The sequence below is a fragment of the Sardina pilchardus genome, chromosome 2 (genome assembly GCF_963854185.1).
Source record: "Sardina pilchardus chromosome 2, fSarPil1.1, whole genome shotgun sequence".
Classification (NCBI taxonomy): Eukaryota; Metazoa; Chordata; class Actinopteri; order Clupeiformes; family Clupeidae; genus Sardina; species Sardina pilchardus.
In genome coordinates, this window is record NC_084995.1 from 32,227,851 (window position 1) to 32,244,862 (window position 17,012).

General features: G+C 40.8%; 1 protein-coding gene across 1 annotated transcript in view; it reads left to right on the forward strand.

The window, feature by feature from the left end:
* The window catches only part of asic1c (acid-sensing (proton-gated) ion channel 1c), a 93,878-nt gene that overhangs the window by 68,299 nt on the left and 8,567 nt on the right, over positions 1-17,012 (forward strand). Inside the window, exons 2-7 of the mRNA XM_062527274.1 lie at positions 7,566-7,716; positions 9,617-9,744; positions 15,536-15,686; positions 16,065-16,121; positions 16,427-16,580; positions 16,820-16,911. Of these exons, the coding sequence (XP_062383258.1) occupies positions 7,566-7,716; positions 9,617-9,744; positions 15,536-15,686; positions 16,065-16,121; positions 16,427-16,580; positions 16,820-16,911 (733 nt within the window). The remainder of the gene's footprint in view (positions 1-7,565; positions 7,717-9,616; positions 9,745-15,535; positions 15,687-16,064; positions 16,122-16,426; positions 16,581-16,819; positions 16,912-17,012) is intronic.

Consider the following 17,012-nt stretch of genomic DNA (forward strand, 5'->3'; position numbering starts at 1 on the left):
GCAGTAGGTTCCATTTTGGCAAGCTCACACATGATACTAAATAGTTGAGGTGTCAGTATACAGAATGGCATTCAGAAGACTTAGATCCAGTCAATTCATTCATTCATTCATTCACTCACTCACTCACTCACTCACTCACTCACTCACTCACTCACTCACTCACTCACTCACTCACTCACTCAATCAATCAATCATCATGATTGACAAAACAGGATCAGATTGTGCAAAAATAATTTATCTAGTGGAAATGACAGGTCTGATTGTGGCTGATCAAAATGAATGGTATTTGTCCCCATGGTACCCTTCACCAATGGGTGCATGTGTCCTCAGGATGGTTATATCTGTGCATGTCAGCAATACTCCTTATCACAAATAGCAGAATTAAATAAGGACATCAGTATAAATACATTGGTCTCATTTCCATTTGTGTTCATATTCCTCTGTCAGCTCATATAAAGGAAATAGTCTTGATTAAGCAGATTGCCAGATTCAACCTTAAAATGTGTCATTTTTGGCAGTAATACACTCTGCATACTTATATACTGCGAAGGAGGACAAGACAAAGCTATTAGATTTTAAGCCTCACCCAATCGATATAAAGCACTTTGGTCAGCATAAATCCCCCACAGATCATTGCCATGTCCACTAGACAGACAACTTAGAGTTGAAAGTCATTTTCTCTGATTGGAGAAGGTCAGCTAATGTTATGTTTTTTTCTCTTATTTGTAAACAGCCCTTTCACTGCAGATATGGATATACAATAACATGTACTTACTGATACAGTATGTGTATTAATTAGCATCTTTTGATTTTCTTTGTGAAGAAAAGCATTCCGTAAGTAAACCCTGAGGATGTTTTGTTTTAATTAAGCAACATATTGCAGTCTGACTGATGGAAGCTGGGACTATATGAATATGTGCTTCACTGTACTTGCCTTTGAAAGATGAGGAGAGTGACTACAGAAGGTAATTAAAAAAACTCATGTGACTCCAAGCAATTTATGAACAGATCCTTTCATTAGAGTGGTCTAGCGAAGTGTGAGAACCACTGTAATTGAAAGTCGAGATGAAGGAAGTGTCTGAGATTATAGCCCATTTTATGGTGTTGGTCCATGTATTCCAGGGAGATCAACCATTTGCATGGCCAAGACTTAAGGAAATCAGCTCACCCATATAGTAACACATCAACCTATGAAATGAGCCTGTACAAGTGTTGATTACAGGACGGTCTGTACTGTAGTAGTCAGATTCGCCTTTTTCTTTTCAGTTACCATAGATTCAATTGAATTCCTGTAGTTCTTAAGGGTCTTTTCTGTGCACTGGGTGCTAAATGGATTTTTACATGCATTCAGGTTAAAAAATAATGTCTGCTGAGATGTTGCACTCTGTATGTTTGCAAGTCATTTTCACCATCCTTCATATGTAAGGAGGCATTTTTGCTGCTCTGCAGATGGTTCGATATTTGATATTCAATTCAGGTGTTTTTGTGTTGCTCAGTAAGAAGTAGGTCATTTGTAAACAGCGGAGGGTCCAAACAGCCCTCTGGCATGAACATGTGCCCCAGGCAAAGCACATTAGTCATTAACTGCAGGGGCTGGGATACAGGTCCTGCAGAGGCAACTCAGACTGCCATCGAAATGGAACAAGCGCAATACCTGAAAGTGGCTCCATCTTTCTGATGTCTAACTCTCTCCCGAAGACCCACTTAAAAGTGATAGAAGTGATGGTTGTTTGAATGTGACAAGACAAGAGAGGGTTCTTTCTAAACGCAGCACAATACAGTATTGCCACTGCTTCTCTTGAGGAGGCTTTTGATGCGCTCTTGTCTTTACGCTTCACATCACATCACACTCCCAAACCAAGAACTCAGCTGCAGTGTAGTTAGTCCCTAAGACAGAGAGTTGCTGCTGCTGTGAGTATTTCAGGACCCAATAATATCCATTTTTAGAACCCTGTCTGTGTTTTAGGTTTGCTCTTGCTCGACAGGTGGCCAGTGGTGAAGTGGCAAGTTTACTTTGATATTTTTTTTTTTTTCAATGTGCCTCAGTGTCTGCTGAAGTGTATTGTGATCTACACTCCTAGACAGCTCCTTGTGCATGCACAGCATATGTTATGGCCTTAGAGAGTGGTTAAGGTAATTATGACAGATAGTGTGTCCGCAGTTCTCAATCAATGAGCCATGAGGCATTGATGGATGAGCAGACACCAACCCTCGTGACAACCGATTCCATTACAGAACAAACATCACTGGAGATCTCCTTTAGTGATTTGGGGCGTCTGGTGTTTGCTTAGCGATCATATCAGCACCATTCATATTCTTGCACTGACAGAAAAACATTTCACTTCTCCACCCCACCTTCCTCATTCCCTCCCCACTACCTAGTAGTAGTGATTGGCGGAGAGAAAATGTAGCTTTGCAAGCCTGCAGCAAACCCACCGACTGAGGGGAAAAAAAAGGAAAAAGAACATATCTGGAAGAGGAAGGGGTTGGGCTATCAGAAGCACTCTCAACAAAAGGCAAAGCTGGAGGTATCGTGGATCCATTGCTTTCCTCACGAGAAGGAAGGTGAAGACGAGTGAAGTGTCTACTGATTACCAGGGCTTTGTCTGAAGTGGCTCTCTCGTCTTAGCATTACCACTTGGGACCTGTGGACTAATAGTGATTGACACCGTGCCGACACTGCCAATTCAATTCATCTAGCTGCCACTCCGCAACTGGACTGTGAGCGTGGTAACACTGTTTTCTTCTTCCAAGCCTACATGCTTTGTTTTGTTTTTAATTGACTTGATTTTAATTGTGCTTTGATTGATATGGTGATTTTCTGAGAGGTTTGCGTAATCTGTCAGCAACATCATTTTCCTATCCTTCAAGAATGCGTTGACTTTTTTTATGTTGCATAATTGCTGTGAGTGTTGCTCAGGTGAAGCCATTATGTGCTGTACTGAGATTTAGGGAGAATGAAAAGCAACCTCTCAGTGGCACCATAATAGTCAGCAGTGTGGCGTGTTTGTTCACGGGACTATTTTTTCTTTAAAAAAAAAAAACAGAGATTCTAAACCTTTACCGTAAAATGCATTTTGCATGAGGTGCAAACACCAGGAGAAATACAAGCAGGATGGTAATTGGCATAGTGTCAAAAGAATCAAGTGAGAGGAATCTCCCCAGTTATGCTCAAGGGAAATCCGCTCACCACACTAGAAGCATAGCTCTGAAAAACAGCCTTAAAGAGATCACTGTTGCGTTTGTGACCAGGACGAAGGTACACGGGCTGAAATATGTCTTTTCGGGGGACAAGTCCAAACCGCATCGAGCTCTCTGGCTCCTCGCCATCCTGGTGTGCGTCGGGCTCCTGTGCACCTGGTCGTGGAACCGCATCCTCTACCTGCTCTCCTACCCAGCCGTCACCAAGATCCACATGGTGTGGGCGTACAACATGACCTTCCCCGCGGTGACCCTCTGCAACCAGAACTTCATCAGGGTGTCGGCGCTGACCCGGGCCGACCTGTACCACAGCGGCTACTGGTTGGACATCATGCACCAGAACCACTCGGTCAACCGCCGGAGCGTGGCCATGCTCCGCCACAGCAGTCACCACGAGCGGCTCCTGCGCCTGCTGGACTTCTCCGACTTCAGCCCGCCGCCGCCCCAGCACCACTTCAGCACCACGGAGATGATTGGCCGCCTCAGCCACCAGCTGGAGGACATGCTGCTGGACTGCAAGTTCCAGGGCGAGAACTGCACCTACAAGAACTTCACCCCTGTACGTAGAGAGAGAGAGAGAGAGAGAGAGAGAGAGAAAGAGAGAGAGAGAGAGAGAGAGAGAGAGAGAGGTTAAAGATGCAGTCCATGAATCAGGTTGTTGATGTTTGAGCTCAGCAGTCAATCAGATTGCAGCTTTCGTGCTCCTGGAGCAACATGTTGATTGGCTGGAATTATTTATGAGTTAGTTCAAGCCACTGTGTTTGTTTCGAATTCACAGTAGTAGGTCTGTGTTGTAACACCAACAGTTTTGAGCACACATAGCTGACAGAGAGCTAGAAAGCAATTTTTTAAAAGTGTTTTGGAATTGTAGAGTGCACCTTTAAGGCTTCCTCCTGCTGTGTTTCAGTCAGTTACAATGATTCATGGAACTGAACATGTGGCAGGTGGCTTTTATTAAAGGCAGATATTTTATGTCTACATTTTCCCATTTCAGTCAAGCTGTTCTTCAGAGTATCATGAATTTTTTAGTACAAGTGAAGCAAGTTTTAATTAGATGTGCCCAATGAACTCAGGCACAGCCATGTGTCAGTGAGATGCACTTAATATGTTTAAATACGCACCCTCAGGCAGGAAAAAGTAGTATGTTATTCAACAGTTTCCTTAGGTGAGTTTTTCTCCTGGAGCAAGCCCTCTGCAATCAAGTTGGTTTTAAACTGGTTAGATGTTTAATTTAATGTATTCATATGCTGTTCCGACTTGCTAAGGCTCAGACTAGATTATTAGATCCCAAATATTGCCACCTCAAAACAGCACCTCATAATTAAGTGAGAAAAGACATGAGGATGTATCTTAATGAAGGTCTGAAGTGATCAGTTAATTGCATGCTCCTCAGTAAAGCCTTAATGTGCGAGTGCATTCATTATTTTGATTAGTGAGACCTTTTGAAATGGTGACTCATTAATCAGTAGTGATAACATCGTGGTTACATTAGACCCTGGTGCTTTGAACTCCCTGCACTCCAGGGGGGAAAAGGAAGCACAGAAAAGACTGCTGTGGGGTAATATCTAGTCATTGCCTCAGACAGTTTAGTCCTGACTGTACACCTGAATTTCATTACAGTAGAGACTTTCAAAAACAATAAAATCAATGCCACTGTCACTGCCACTCAAAAAAATATTTGTTGTTATATATAATGCAAAAGCAATACATTCCGTTGCATCCCTTACAGCACTGAAAGGTCTTATTGAATATGTCGTGAGTCTATGGAAAAAGTCCAGAGAGGCTCACATACAGTACTGTGGTTAAGACCATGGCTCTGAGGTAATACTAATGGGCTAACCAGCTCCACAGAGTGATCCAAGCCTCCCAGGGCGGTGGCCAGTAGCCAATGGGAATGCAATTGAAGTTAGGTTCCTGTGGTCCTGTCTTTCAATTACTTTGTGTCCGTCAGGCTCCTGTGGATATGCTGACAGGATCAAGATAATGGTGGTGGTATGTGGGGAGGGGCGGCGGTAGCGGGGGGGTGCACTACTGAGTGGGTGTCATGCGGGTATTTGCCCAGTTGTTGATGGCATGGAGAGTTAATGAATGGAGCAGGTGCCTGCTTCTCCTCACGAACGTTGCCTTTTTTTGAGTAGGTGTGGGTGTTGCACCAGCCAATTAGGAAACAACCTGTATGACAACCACAAATCTGAAGAATGTGCCAGAGAAACTCCACTCCATTTCTTTGGAGAGAAATGAAAGAAAAAAATAGTGAGCTACACAACAAATCATGTGCATACTGTTACCTTTCATGCCAGTGTATAGCTGGTGATTCAAACCAGCTGACTCAGAGTGATTTCTATCACGGCCGGATTTGTTTGGAGATTATCATCTAAATGAGCATCCCTGTCTTGTTGCTCTGTCTTTTCACAAATGTAATTGGTTGTAGACGGCACAGGGTGCACGGCAAGTCTTTTTAATATCCCTCACAGTTTTAGAGGGTAACTGGTCCTTTTGCCCTGGTATACAGTACTTAAAGAGATTCTGCAATTAAAGGTTTAAAGAGATTGGGCATTTAAAGGTTTAACATGTTCAGAGTCTCAGACTGTCAGAACGCAGACACATTTATGAGCGCTTCATTAGAGGAGGGGCAGATAGAGAGGACAGCCTTGTGCTGTTCATCAGAGGCAGGCCAGGCCACCAGTGTTGGGTCCTAGAGCCAACCAGTTCATGGCCCGTAGGTAGAGAAATTTTGCCTAACAATTCATTTGACCTATCTATCACAGCCTATTTGTTGATATAAGATGCTCAATACTAAATTACATGCAAAGTGATATCCTTTATTTATCTTAATTTCCTTGTAGGAGAGTTGCAGATGTAAGTGGTGGAAAGAAAAAGAAAACTTTGGAAGCATGCTTTATTTTGTTTGCATAGCTGGAGGTAACACAATGTAGCAGTTATACAGCATTATGTGCAATAGCTGTGTAAAAAATACTTAGCCAGGTTTTACTAATGAAAACAGAAATAAAATATAGTGATGCAGTGAAGCAAGTGGACAAGCAGGGCAAATAATAGTGCATTACTTTTGCAATCTTTCAGAAGAATACTACATGGACTGTAAGCATAGGGAGTAATAAATATTGAACTACACATCTCAAGCCTGATCTCTGTTGGGGAGATTCACACAACTTCTACAAAAAAAATGATCAATAGAACAGAATGAAATATAGAATAAAAAGAAGAATTTATGAAATAGGATATTGATCATGCCATCAGTATTCCTCAGCTGGTCTTATAGATTTCTAAGCTCATTACTTGAAGTCGACTTTCATAGTTCTGTCTTCCCATTTGTTGCCATCTCTCCCTGGCTCTTCCAGATATTGCCATCTCTCAGGCTCTATATTGCCCCTCACTGAAATCAGCTTTGCCCGTTCTCCATAGAAAGAGTTGTAATATTGCGCGCCCCTTATGCCTATATTTAGAAAGATTCATTAATGAACCCACAGTGAAGGAAGCTTTAATTGGGTCGGAGTTAGCAGAGTTTTATGTCTGTAGTCAGGGTTGAAGTCATGGTGTCGTCAAGTCATGTCAAGTCAAGTAGTTCTCATTTGCATATTTTCATGAGGAATTTTTTAGCACTCAATGTAACCTCAGCTGAAGGAGATGGACTGTAGGAAGGCGTATATCCACAGTGACAAGCAATCATCCATGATTTGGTACTCATAAGGAGGAATTAGTGCGCTCTTCAGCTGACTTAGACTATATTATTCAAATGGTAAAAGTGGCAAATATCAAATTACTTTTCTTTATGTATTGCGCACAAATGGAATGAGAGGGTGTTTTAAAAAGAATTGCAGAGTAAATCATAGTCACCTATTTTTTTGAGTAAGTAGCCTAACGTCTGCTTTTGGAGATAAAGCGAGGTCACCTTTCCAAAGGACAAAAAGAAAGTTTTGTATTCATACTGACCAGCAGTGCATACAAAAATAGAACAAAAGGATGCACTAATGTTGAGAGAAAGATCTATTACAACATACAGCCTCCAGGCAGGGACTATATTGTTTTCCCGCTTATCGATTCCAAGCAGAGGCTTTTCAGATATGCACTGCTGGTTTATAGTCCCACATGCTGTCTTATATACCACGCCAGGCTTATAAATCGTGACAAATAACCTGTCAAGCCTGGTAGTCTGGCAAACTATGTTTTGTTTTACTTCCACAATAAAGCTGCATACAGATAATGGAATGATTTGCGCCATTATGCTAAAGAAGAGGGTAAATAAACTCCTGAGACTTTGTTTATCGTGGTTATGTACAGTATACCCGTGCATACATTAAGAGGGATGTCTCTCTCACTCTCTCTTTCACTCTCTCTCTCTTCAGATTTATACAAGATACGGAAAGTGCTACACGTTCAACTCGGGCTTGGACGGGAACCCCCTGCTCACCACGCTGAAGGGCGGCACGGGCAACGGGCTGGAGATCATGCTGGACATCCAACAGGACGAGTACCTCCCAGTCTGGGGGGAGACAGGTGAAGGCTGCTCTCCTTCTACTGCTTCTGCTATTGTCACTCACACAGCTATAGAAGAGGGCTGCAGTGTCTCACTGAGGCCCTTCCAGAGTCTTTCATGTATGATAGATAGATAGATAGATAGATAGATAGATAGATAGATAGATAGATAGATAGATACTTTATTGATCCCCAAGGGGAAATTCAAGCGAAGTGCTGGCGAAGCAGTGCAGCCCAGTCCTTACATTTCAGGGAAGGTCAATTGTTTGGTTTTCTTTAGTCAGATTCAGCTTCTATATATGTCTTGTGACAATTGTTCTTAGCAATTAGACCAATACATTCAACTAACTTCAACAAATCTCTTTCAAGGAACATTAATTGTTTACCCTGAAAGTGCATTAGCAGGTAGAATCATCTATTGTGCATTTTCTACTGAAGAAAACGATCCCTAGCATAAGGCTTTTTGAAAATGATATTGACATGTAGCATACGTTGCGTAATGGAGAGCATACACTTATACACAGATTATTTGATTCCTCAACCTATTAGTGTCATCTTGTTGCTTTGACTGAGTTACTGTAAGGTACTGTATACATAACATCAAATGACTTGGTTGGGGGTTGAGTTAGCAGATATTTTATAGAATGTAAATCTCATTGATCTTGGCATTACAAACATTTACACATTATGGTAAAGAAACAGTATCTCTATGGAATGATTATTTGTCTTTTGTATCTGCGTGTCAATCATATTAATTGAATCAGTCCTGGATGCATTAATCACAGGATTAGCTGTAATCTAAACCACTGAGGAAAAAGCTACTTAAAATGCAAATTAATTAGCATGTTGTTGTAAACTCTGAAAATAATCCAAATGAGACTAAAACATTTGTAGGTCCTGACACGAGCGGTTCAGACAACTCTGTGATTTAACTGTGACTTCGATTATGAATTCTGCATATAATGATTGCTATGGAAAAAAACAACTACTGTAATGGCTCTTTTATGGCACGCTTATTTATTAGAGGAATATTGATTTGCATAGAGCAGGGTAATTCAGGAAGAGTGTTGCCTGTTTAATTTCAACTGTTTTTAATATTTCTCTGTAGTACCATTTTTGTTTTAATGGAAATGTCAAAAGTCGAAGTAACTGTTATTTTCCTTTAATAGAAGCTCAAAATGAAACAGCAGCCAACAAATGAAAAAGAGCGTCTTTTCATATTTTTGTTTCAAATTAAACCCTCACCATGCAAAACTACAAGGGAACACATTCTCATTCGGCAAAGGGCACCTTGTCGATATGAGAGAGCGGGGGAGAAACTGAAAAAGGCTCAAGCCGTTTTAATCAGATACCCTTGGGCTTTGTTAATTTGTAATTGAATGCAATTTTCAGAGCAGGGTTATGAATGCAATTTCAGTCACTTTTGTGTAGATATGATATGAACATCTAATAGTGCTATAAACCTATTAGAGTTAATGGCATTGATAGGTACTCATAACCAAATGCTGCACATTAAGTCACGGCAGCCTTGTGCTATTTACACCTTTGAATGATATAACTCCCAATTCCCTCCAACTCTGTGTTTTCTTTCCTATAACAAGACAAAGATTATTTGTATTTAATTGTTGTTATTAAGATTATACATTGAGGCATCTTTAAGAAATAGAAAGCATGAACATAAACTCTCTTGCATTTTGATATTCAGACTTTTCACAATAGTCATTTTAAAGTATCTGTGATAAACATCATACACTCCGACTTTCCCCGTGTGGCACAACCGCACAACATTTTCATAAGACATACAGTACTCTTTCCAATAGTGTGTGGAGTTACGTAAAGCCAACACATAGCCTGCAGTCAGCAACACGCTCTGATTTTCTAGTACAAGTGACGTAAATTCTCTGGCGTGCTATATTCACAGACGAAACATCCTACGAAGCAGGCATCAAGGTTCAGATCCACAGCCAGGATGAGCCGCCCTTCATAGACCAGCTGGGATTTGGTGTGCCCCCTGGCTTTCAAACTTTTGTGTCATGTCAGCAACAACTGGTACCTAATGCTCAGCCTACAGCACATACCCCCCAGCCTCTAGCTCTGCTTGTCTATGTTCTAAGCCCTTCCCCTCCCTTCCCACTTCTTCATTGTTCAAACCTGAAGACAAATGGAGCATTCGGTTGAAAGGTATTCTGGGCATTGATGCTGGATGAAAATATAATGTTAGGTAACACATTATATTGAATAACCATTATTACTTTGATAGGGTTTACCTACAAACTATCACAAAAACACAGTACTTTTTCATACTTACATTCATGCTGTAGTAACACTGTCCTAGTTGCAACCTGAAGTCTAGTTTAATGTTAAATGCTAAGTGCCAACATGCCATTTCTCTGTTATATCATACAGAGCAATGACCATGTTAATCTGTATACAGTGTCTCATTTCTGAATTTAGTAGCATCCACAGGTATGATATATCAAATAGTTGCCTTAAGGTTACCATGTGCCATTCATACTCCATGTGCTCTGTAAAGACTATAATAGTATTTATACAAAATCAAAGATGTTTTTAATCTGCACTTCAATCCTATCTAATAAAATGTACCAACTATTAGATTGATGATGTTTTCTTCAGGAAAACATACTACAATTCTTAATTCATGACAAAACAAATGTCCAGAGCCACATGGACAAACTTACCAAGGTACGCTCTATATTTATGTACACATTCCATGCCACCAGATATGTCCTGCAATTATCCTGGTTTTGACTTACTGTATGTCCTGTAGATCCTGACATCAACATAAAACCTTAGAACTAACTGTACTCGTAGTACTATTCTACAACAATCAGAATCCTCAGTTGATACTGAAACATTTGGAAGGTTATACAAATGTCCAAAAGTAGACATTTGATGTAACAGCTTAAGCTCAAATTGTATTAACATGCACCATGCAGTTGTATGTGTGGACAGTAACAACTTAAGCAGAATTGTATTTAAATAATGAGCAAGTAAGGAGAGAATAAGACTGAAAGTTTACCTCACAGATCGTTCTGCTGCCCATGCATTCCTGTGGCACCTTGACTGATTCTTTAATTAACTGGAATTTTGCATTGATCAAAAGTGGCTCTGCTTGGACATTCCCCCAATGGCTGATTTTCCCCACACCATTCCAGCAGTATGCCTCAAGAATGCTGTGAAGCAGGTGGGGAATAACAGGCCGCGGCCTCAGCCTGTATGACACTATTCGGCCACTGCATTTGCTTTAACGCCATACACTCTACACGTAATTAACTTTTCACCATTTTCATACCTCCGTCATTTTTCTATCAATGTCAGATTGTTGGGTCTGTCAGTAACACTAAAGGTATTTCAGACGGATTTCCTTGAAACCTTGGCTAATTAAGGAAGTGGTCCGAGTGGGAACCATTGGTATGCTTGAATCATTTTCCATCCATCACAAATTGACCAGTAAATGTATTGCCTCTTCAATAAACCCATGGGGAATTAGTTAAATCAATTTCACTCCATGCTCCCCAAGGTCAAATGCCTCCTCTACCGTAGTGAAGGATCAATATCTCCATTACATGACAGTGTAGAATAAGAAAGTGCTTCTGTGGAGGGAAACCTTTTTTTGTTGCTGATTTAGCTCCTTCGCTCTTTAATCTCTCCTGGACCACTGGTACTTTGGTATAACATGGATGAGAAATTAATATAACAACATTGAGTATCCAAAGGAAAGACTGCGTTCTTAAACACTGGGATTTTTTAGACCGTCTAGTTTAGTCTAAAGAAAGTAATTTCTTTCATTACCAGCCAAAACGGGAGCAAAAACAAAAATTGCATCTCTATGCAACAGTGTGTACACAGAATGAATCATAACACTGTTAATGGATCTGCTGTGTGCTTTGTCTAACCGCTCTGGTAGTGCAGATAAAGTAAATTACACCGTTTACAATGTATAACATACATGAAAAGAACCCATTAAACGTGTCAGTGATGAGAAATAAACATCAGTCAATTATTTCCGGCAGTGGAAAAGCTATCTGCATTTTTAAACGGTTATGGCAATCGTAACTCTTTAACGATCAACCTCTTTATTGAATACCAAGGAGTATTCTCAGGTCTAATTTAATTAGGCAGTCAGAAAGCCATGAAAAGTAATTTGCTGTCTCTGATAAAAGAGCGTTGTTTTAGAATTAATGTGGCTGAAGCTTTATTTGGACTGTGTACTATTTCTGTCATCCTACAGTCTGAACAGTGTGGCATTATTCAAACAGCTCAGATGCAAATAAGAACTTTAGCGTTCATAGCATTCATACTTATGTAACAATCAGAATGTGCATGCTACTGCATTAACCTGTGCTGCATATAAAGCAGCTCTGCTGATGTATGACACATTAGACTGGTGAACCTGCAGACCTTGTGCAGGAAGAGGAATTGCTGCATCAATTTGAGGAGACACGTGGTAGACTAGTCCTTCAGTCGGCGTGAAAAAAAAACACAAAGCACAGAAGCTGACAGGCGTGTGCTTTCCCCACCTACAGTAAGCATGAGCATTTTTCCTCCCCTTCCCAGACGAGACTTCCTATGAGGCCGGAGTCAAAGTCCAGATTCACGCACAGGACGAGCCCCCGTTTCCCAACGAGCTGGGTTTCGGGTTGTCCCCGGGCTTCCAAACGTTTGTGACTTGCCAAGAGCAAAGGGTACCAGCACTGCACATGTCTTTTGTGCGCGTGGTCCACTTGGTCAGCTGCAGTGCATGCGCGCTCACCACTGGCTGCTTCTCAGTCTGAATGGATTGCGCTGTCCGTGGCTCTCTCCGTGGCAGCAGTAGCCTCCTCAGTCGTCGCAACTCAGTGCTTTCAGTAATGTAATCTCACTGTTGCCAGCCATAGCCTTCATTATCCTCACCATCCAAGTCTCCATAATTATCGTCGTCGACATCGCTGCTGTCATCCCTCAGTCCAAATGAACGTAGCCTAAGTAACCATTAATCCATTTAACCTGCACACATGATTGGTTGCATTATGCTGGTGCTCAGTATCTTCTGTGCTGTTTAGAGGCAGTATCTTGGGCAGTATCCAACTGCTGTTTTTGTATCTTGAGAGACTCCACTCCACACTCAACACAGAGCAGAGCAATTCCTCCTGTTTTATAGGGTGGAATGGTTGTACTTTGTGTATAATACTGTATATCTCAAGTCAGAGATATTGCTTTGTGCTCATGGGAAGTAGTAAATGGAATTGCATCTAGACCTTCAAACGCTTAAAAAGGAAATCCAGGCATATTAGCCTTTCAGAAGTTTCTCTTGAGATTCACCCCCAAACTTGGTCATCAAAATGTAGCCTACTTGTTATCCTCCCCATCTGTGTTCTGTTGGGATTGTCTTTAGTGACACTGTACACTGTTCAACTATTTCAGTAAGGCCAATATAAAAGTATTTGACTGTTGCCAAAATCTTTGGGGCTGGTTAGAGGCTAGATATTTTAGTCTGAATGATGGCTCGATCAAATGACTGAAGGTGCAGTAGTGGTATTGGTCCGTAAATGTCAGAAAAGGGCACGTTCTGACAAGCAGTTTTATATGCCATACTCTTCACTGACACTGCCTAGGAAAGGGTGAGTTATTGTTGAATCCATGTAAAATGTTAAGTCAAATATGTCTTGAAAAGGCTGTCTTACATTTACAACATCACTCTATATAGAAATCAGACCATTTGCAATGGCCATTCCACCTCATATTTCACTTTATTTGGCTTAGATAACCATTATCTACTTATTTACAATCTGACTGCCTTACAGACATAAATCCAAAATTCTGGAGTTGGTTATGATGGAAAAAATCAAGAAGCAAAATCCAGCTGGGTAGCCTAGAACTTAACTAATTTATCATCAGTGTGCCATGTAGTTATACTTAAACACACTCTTGACCTGGTTAAGATCTTCTTAATGACTCCATTTCCCATAAGTCTCTGCATTTTCTTCAGGTTTGACCCAGGATACGTAGTGTGCTGCATGTTCTCTGCCTGTCCCTCCTTGTCCTCTCAGTAACTTTACTTTTGACCAACTCGATCCACTGTTGCTCTGCCAATTCAAATTCTGTGCATATTTAAGCATTTTGTTAAAGTTTTGTACATGTCTCAACTTTTCTTTCTTCCTTTCTTTCTTGCTTGGCTGGATGTTTGTTCACTGTAAACCTGAACAGTCAAGACTAACTCAAAATGTTTGAGGAAACTAATGATGTTGAAAGATTTGATTTATGCACTCAATCAATGCAAAAGCAACAGTAATTCAGGTATTTATATTTAAAGTGACTTAAGGAAGATACCTTCAAATAATAAATAATAAATGCAAACAACAAGAGTCAAGTACTCCATTTACCAGCATTCACCAACATTTAACCACACCTATCTACCCACCAGTACGTCAGTGTTCAACATAAGGATACATGTCCAATATTACACCAGAATTTAAGTGCTGTCAATGCTGTCAAATGCACACCCTGACAAATTTGGTTATTCCAAGGCATTTAGCAAAGGATCATGGCAGTCAATTCCTCAGAATGACTTATGGTGTAAACACCTGAGCTATGTTAATGTACATAATCTGTTTAGATTCATTTTAAGTGGTACATTACTTATGTGACGTGTGTGGTACTGTGAATAAAACATACCGGTACATGTCAAAGCACAGCCTAAAGACACATCTCCCAAATTATGTGGGTACAGTACAGTATTTAGTGCAACTAGGATTAATAAAAACACATAAAACATATTGAAAACACAGATTTTAATGTTGGTGAGAAGAATCTAGGTGGCACTCAAATCAGTTGAGTTGCTCTTTAAAGGGATATTCCGCCATTTTTGGAAATACGCTCATTTTCCACCTCCCCTCGAGCAAAACAATCGATATTTACCTTGTTCCCGTTCATCCAGCCATTCTGTGAGTCTGGCGATACAACTTTTAGCTTCAGCCTAGCATAGATCATTGAATCGAATTAGACCATTAGCTTCTCGCCTGCTAGCTTCATGTTTAAAAGTGACTAAGATTTCTGGTAATTTTCCCATTTAAAACGTGTCTCCTCTCAAGTTAGAAAGTGCAATAAGACCAACTGAAAATGAAACCTGGCGTTTTTCTAGGCTGATTTGACATGGAACTACACTCTCATCTGGCGTAATAATCAAGGCAACTTGCAAACGTACTGAAGGCGCAGTGATATCATACGCAGCATCTGAAAATAGTCCCCATAGACAACAAGCAGTAGTAGTGCCAGTAGGTTGCAAGTTGCCTTGATTATTACGCCAGATGAGAGTGTAGTTCCATGTCAAATCAGCCTAGAAAAACGCCAGGTTTCATTTTCAGTTGGTCTTATTGCACTTTCTAACTTGAGAGGAGACACGTTTTAAATGAGAAAATTACCAGAAATCTTAGTCACTTTTAAACATGAAGCTAGCAGGCGAGAAGCTAATGGTCTAATCCGATTCAATGATCTATGCTAGGCTGGAGCTAAAAGTTGTATCGCCAGACTCACAGAATGGCTGGATGAACGGGAACAAGGTAAATATCGATTGTTTTGCTCGAGGGGAGGTGGAAAATGAGCGTATTTCCAAAAATGGCGGAATATCCCTTTAAATTATGTAATTCTGAGTTTGGAAAATATACACATAGTAAGGCTATGAATTAGTTTTGTTTTTCAATGATTAAGTTGTGTTAGATCATTATTTTGAGTTAGTATGACTGTTTGGGTTTACAGTGTTTTTTGTTGTTGTTTTTATTATTATTAGTTTGTCCCTCTGTCTTGTTCCAGTAATGAGTAAAAACCATGTGGTGTGTCTCAGCTCCAGTACCTCCCCCCGCCCTGGGGAGACTGCAAGTCAACCCCCATCGACTCCGACTACTTCTCTACGTACAGCATCACTGCTTGTCGCATCGACTGCGAGACACGCTACCTGCTGGAGAACTGCAACTGCAGGATGGTCCACATGCCAGGTAGCGGCACACACACACACACACACACACACACACACACACACAGCTGGCCATGTGCCCTTTGTAATTAGCTCTCCAGAGGGGGCAAGTTATAATTCCATGTTTTGTTGTTTTGCTTTGGGAACGTTCAAAATATTTTGTGCTTAAAAGTACAACTTAGAAACTGTAAATGGATGAGAAAATGCCCGCTGTTTCACAAAATTAGAAGCTATGTGTACAGACTCCAGACTCCAGGTGTAGCTTTTGCCGTGCTTTCAAAATTGTAAGAATCCATGCACTAAAATCACTGTAAATACTACTTCAGCCGCTGTTAATTTAAAGCTCAATTGACTCGTTATTAGTCTTTCTGATTGAGTGTGCTTTATTTCTGTGAACCAGGAAGTTCTACTGTTTGCACCCCAGAGCAGTACAAAGACTGCGCTGATCCTGCCTTAGGTAAGATCAAACACCAAGAGTGAGAAACAAGCTTTCATTACCCATGTGTTTTATTTAGACTGTGTGTTTTGCACCCTCTAAAGTACCCATACAGAGATTTGAATAATGTAGTAACATCATGAATATATTTATACGTTTGCCGAAGTTAAAGCTGCGAAGTACAAAATCAGCCCTCATAGTTTGTTTTAGGATTCTCTGTATTTCTACGTGGCTTAGTGTGCCCTTCCCCAGACAGTGTGATCTCAGCAGTAAGTCTGACTCAGTCTTCTGTCTTTTTCATGGCGCCAATTTGAACTGTCCTCCAGATTTCCTGGTAGAGAAAGACAATGACTATTGTGTGTGTGAGACTCCCTGTAACATGACCCGGTATGGCAAAGAGTTGTCCATGGTGAAAATCCCCAGCAAAGCCTCAGCAAAGTATCTGGCAAAGAAATTCAATAAAACCGAACAGTACATCGGGTGAGTAGCACGAAGCATGGACATTTTCATCGTTTCTTTTGTCTTGCAGAAGAGAAACCATTACATGTTAATGTGATAAACTCAGGGTCACAAATGTAGTATTTCTGTGAATGTTTCTTAGCATACTTTTGCTCCTTGATGATTATCAGATAGCAGTCCATGCTACATAATGCACACGATTATGAGTACTGATGTCAATATAGGTGGTTTGAATAATATTGTAATTTTCTGTGCGACAGGGACAACATTCTGGTCATGGACATCTTCTTTGAGGCTCTGAATTATGAGAAGATTGAGCAAAAGAAAGCATATGAGCTTGCCGGATTACTAGGTGAGGACTACTAATGGTCCATCAACAGAATCACACTGTTGCTAGGGCAACCTGCAATGATGCGTACATTTTGATTTGGACGGAGAGACGCGTAAAGGGAT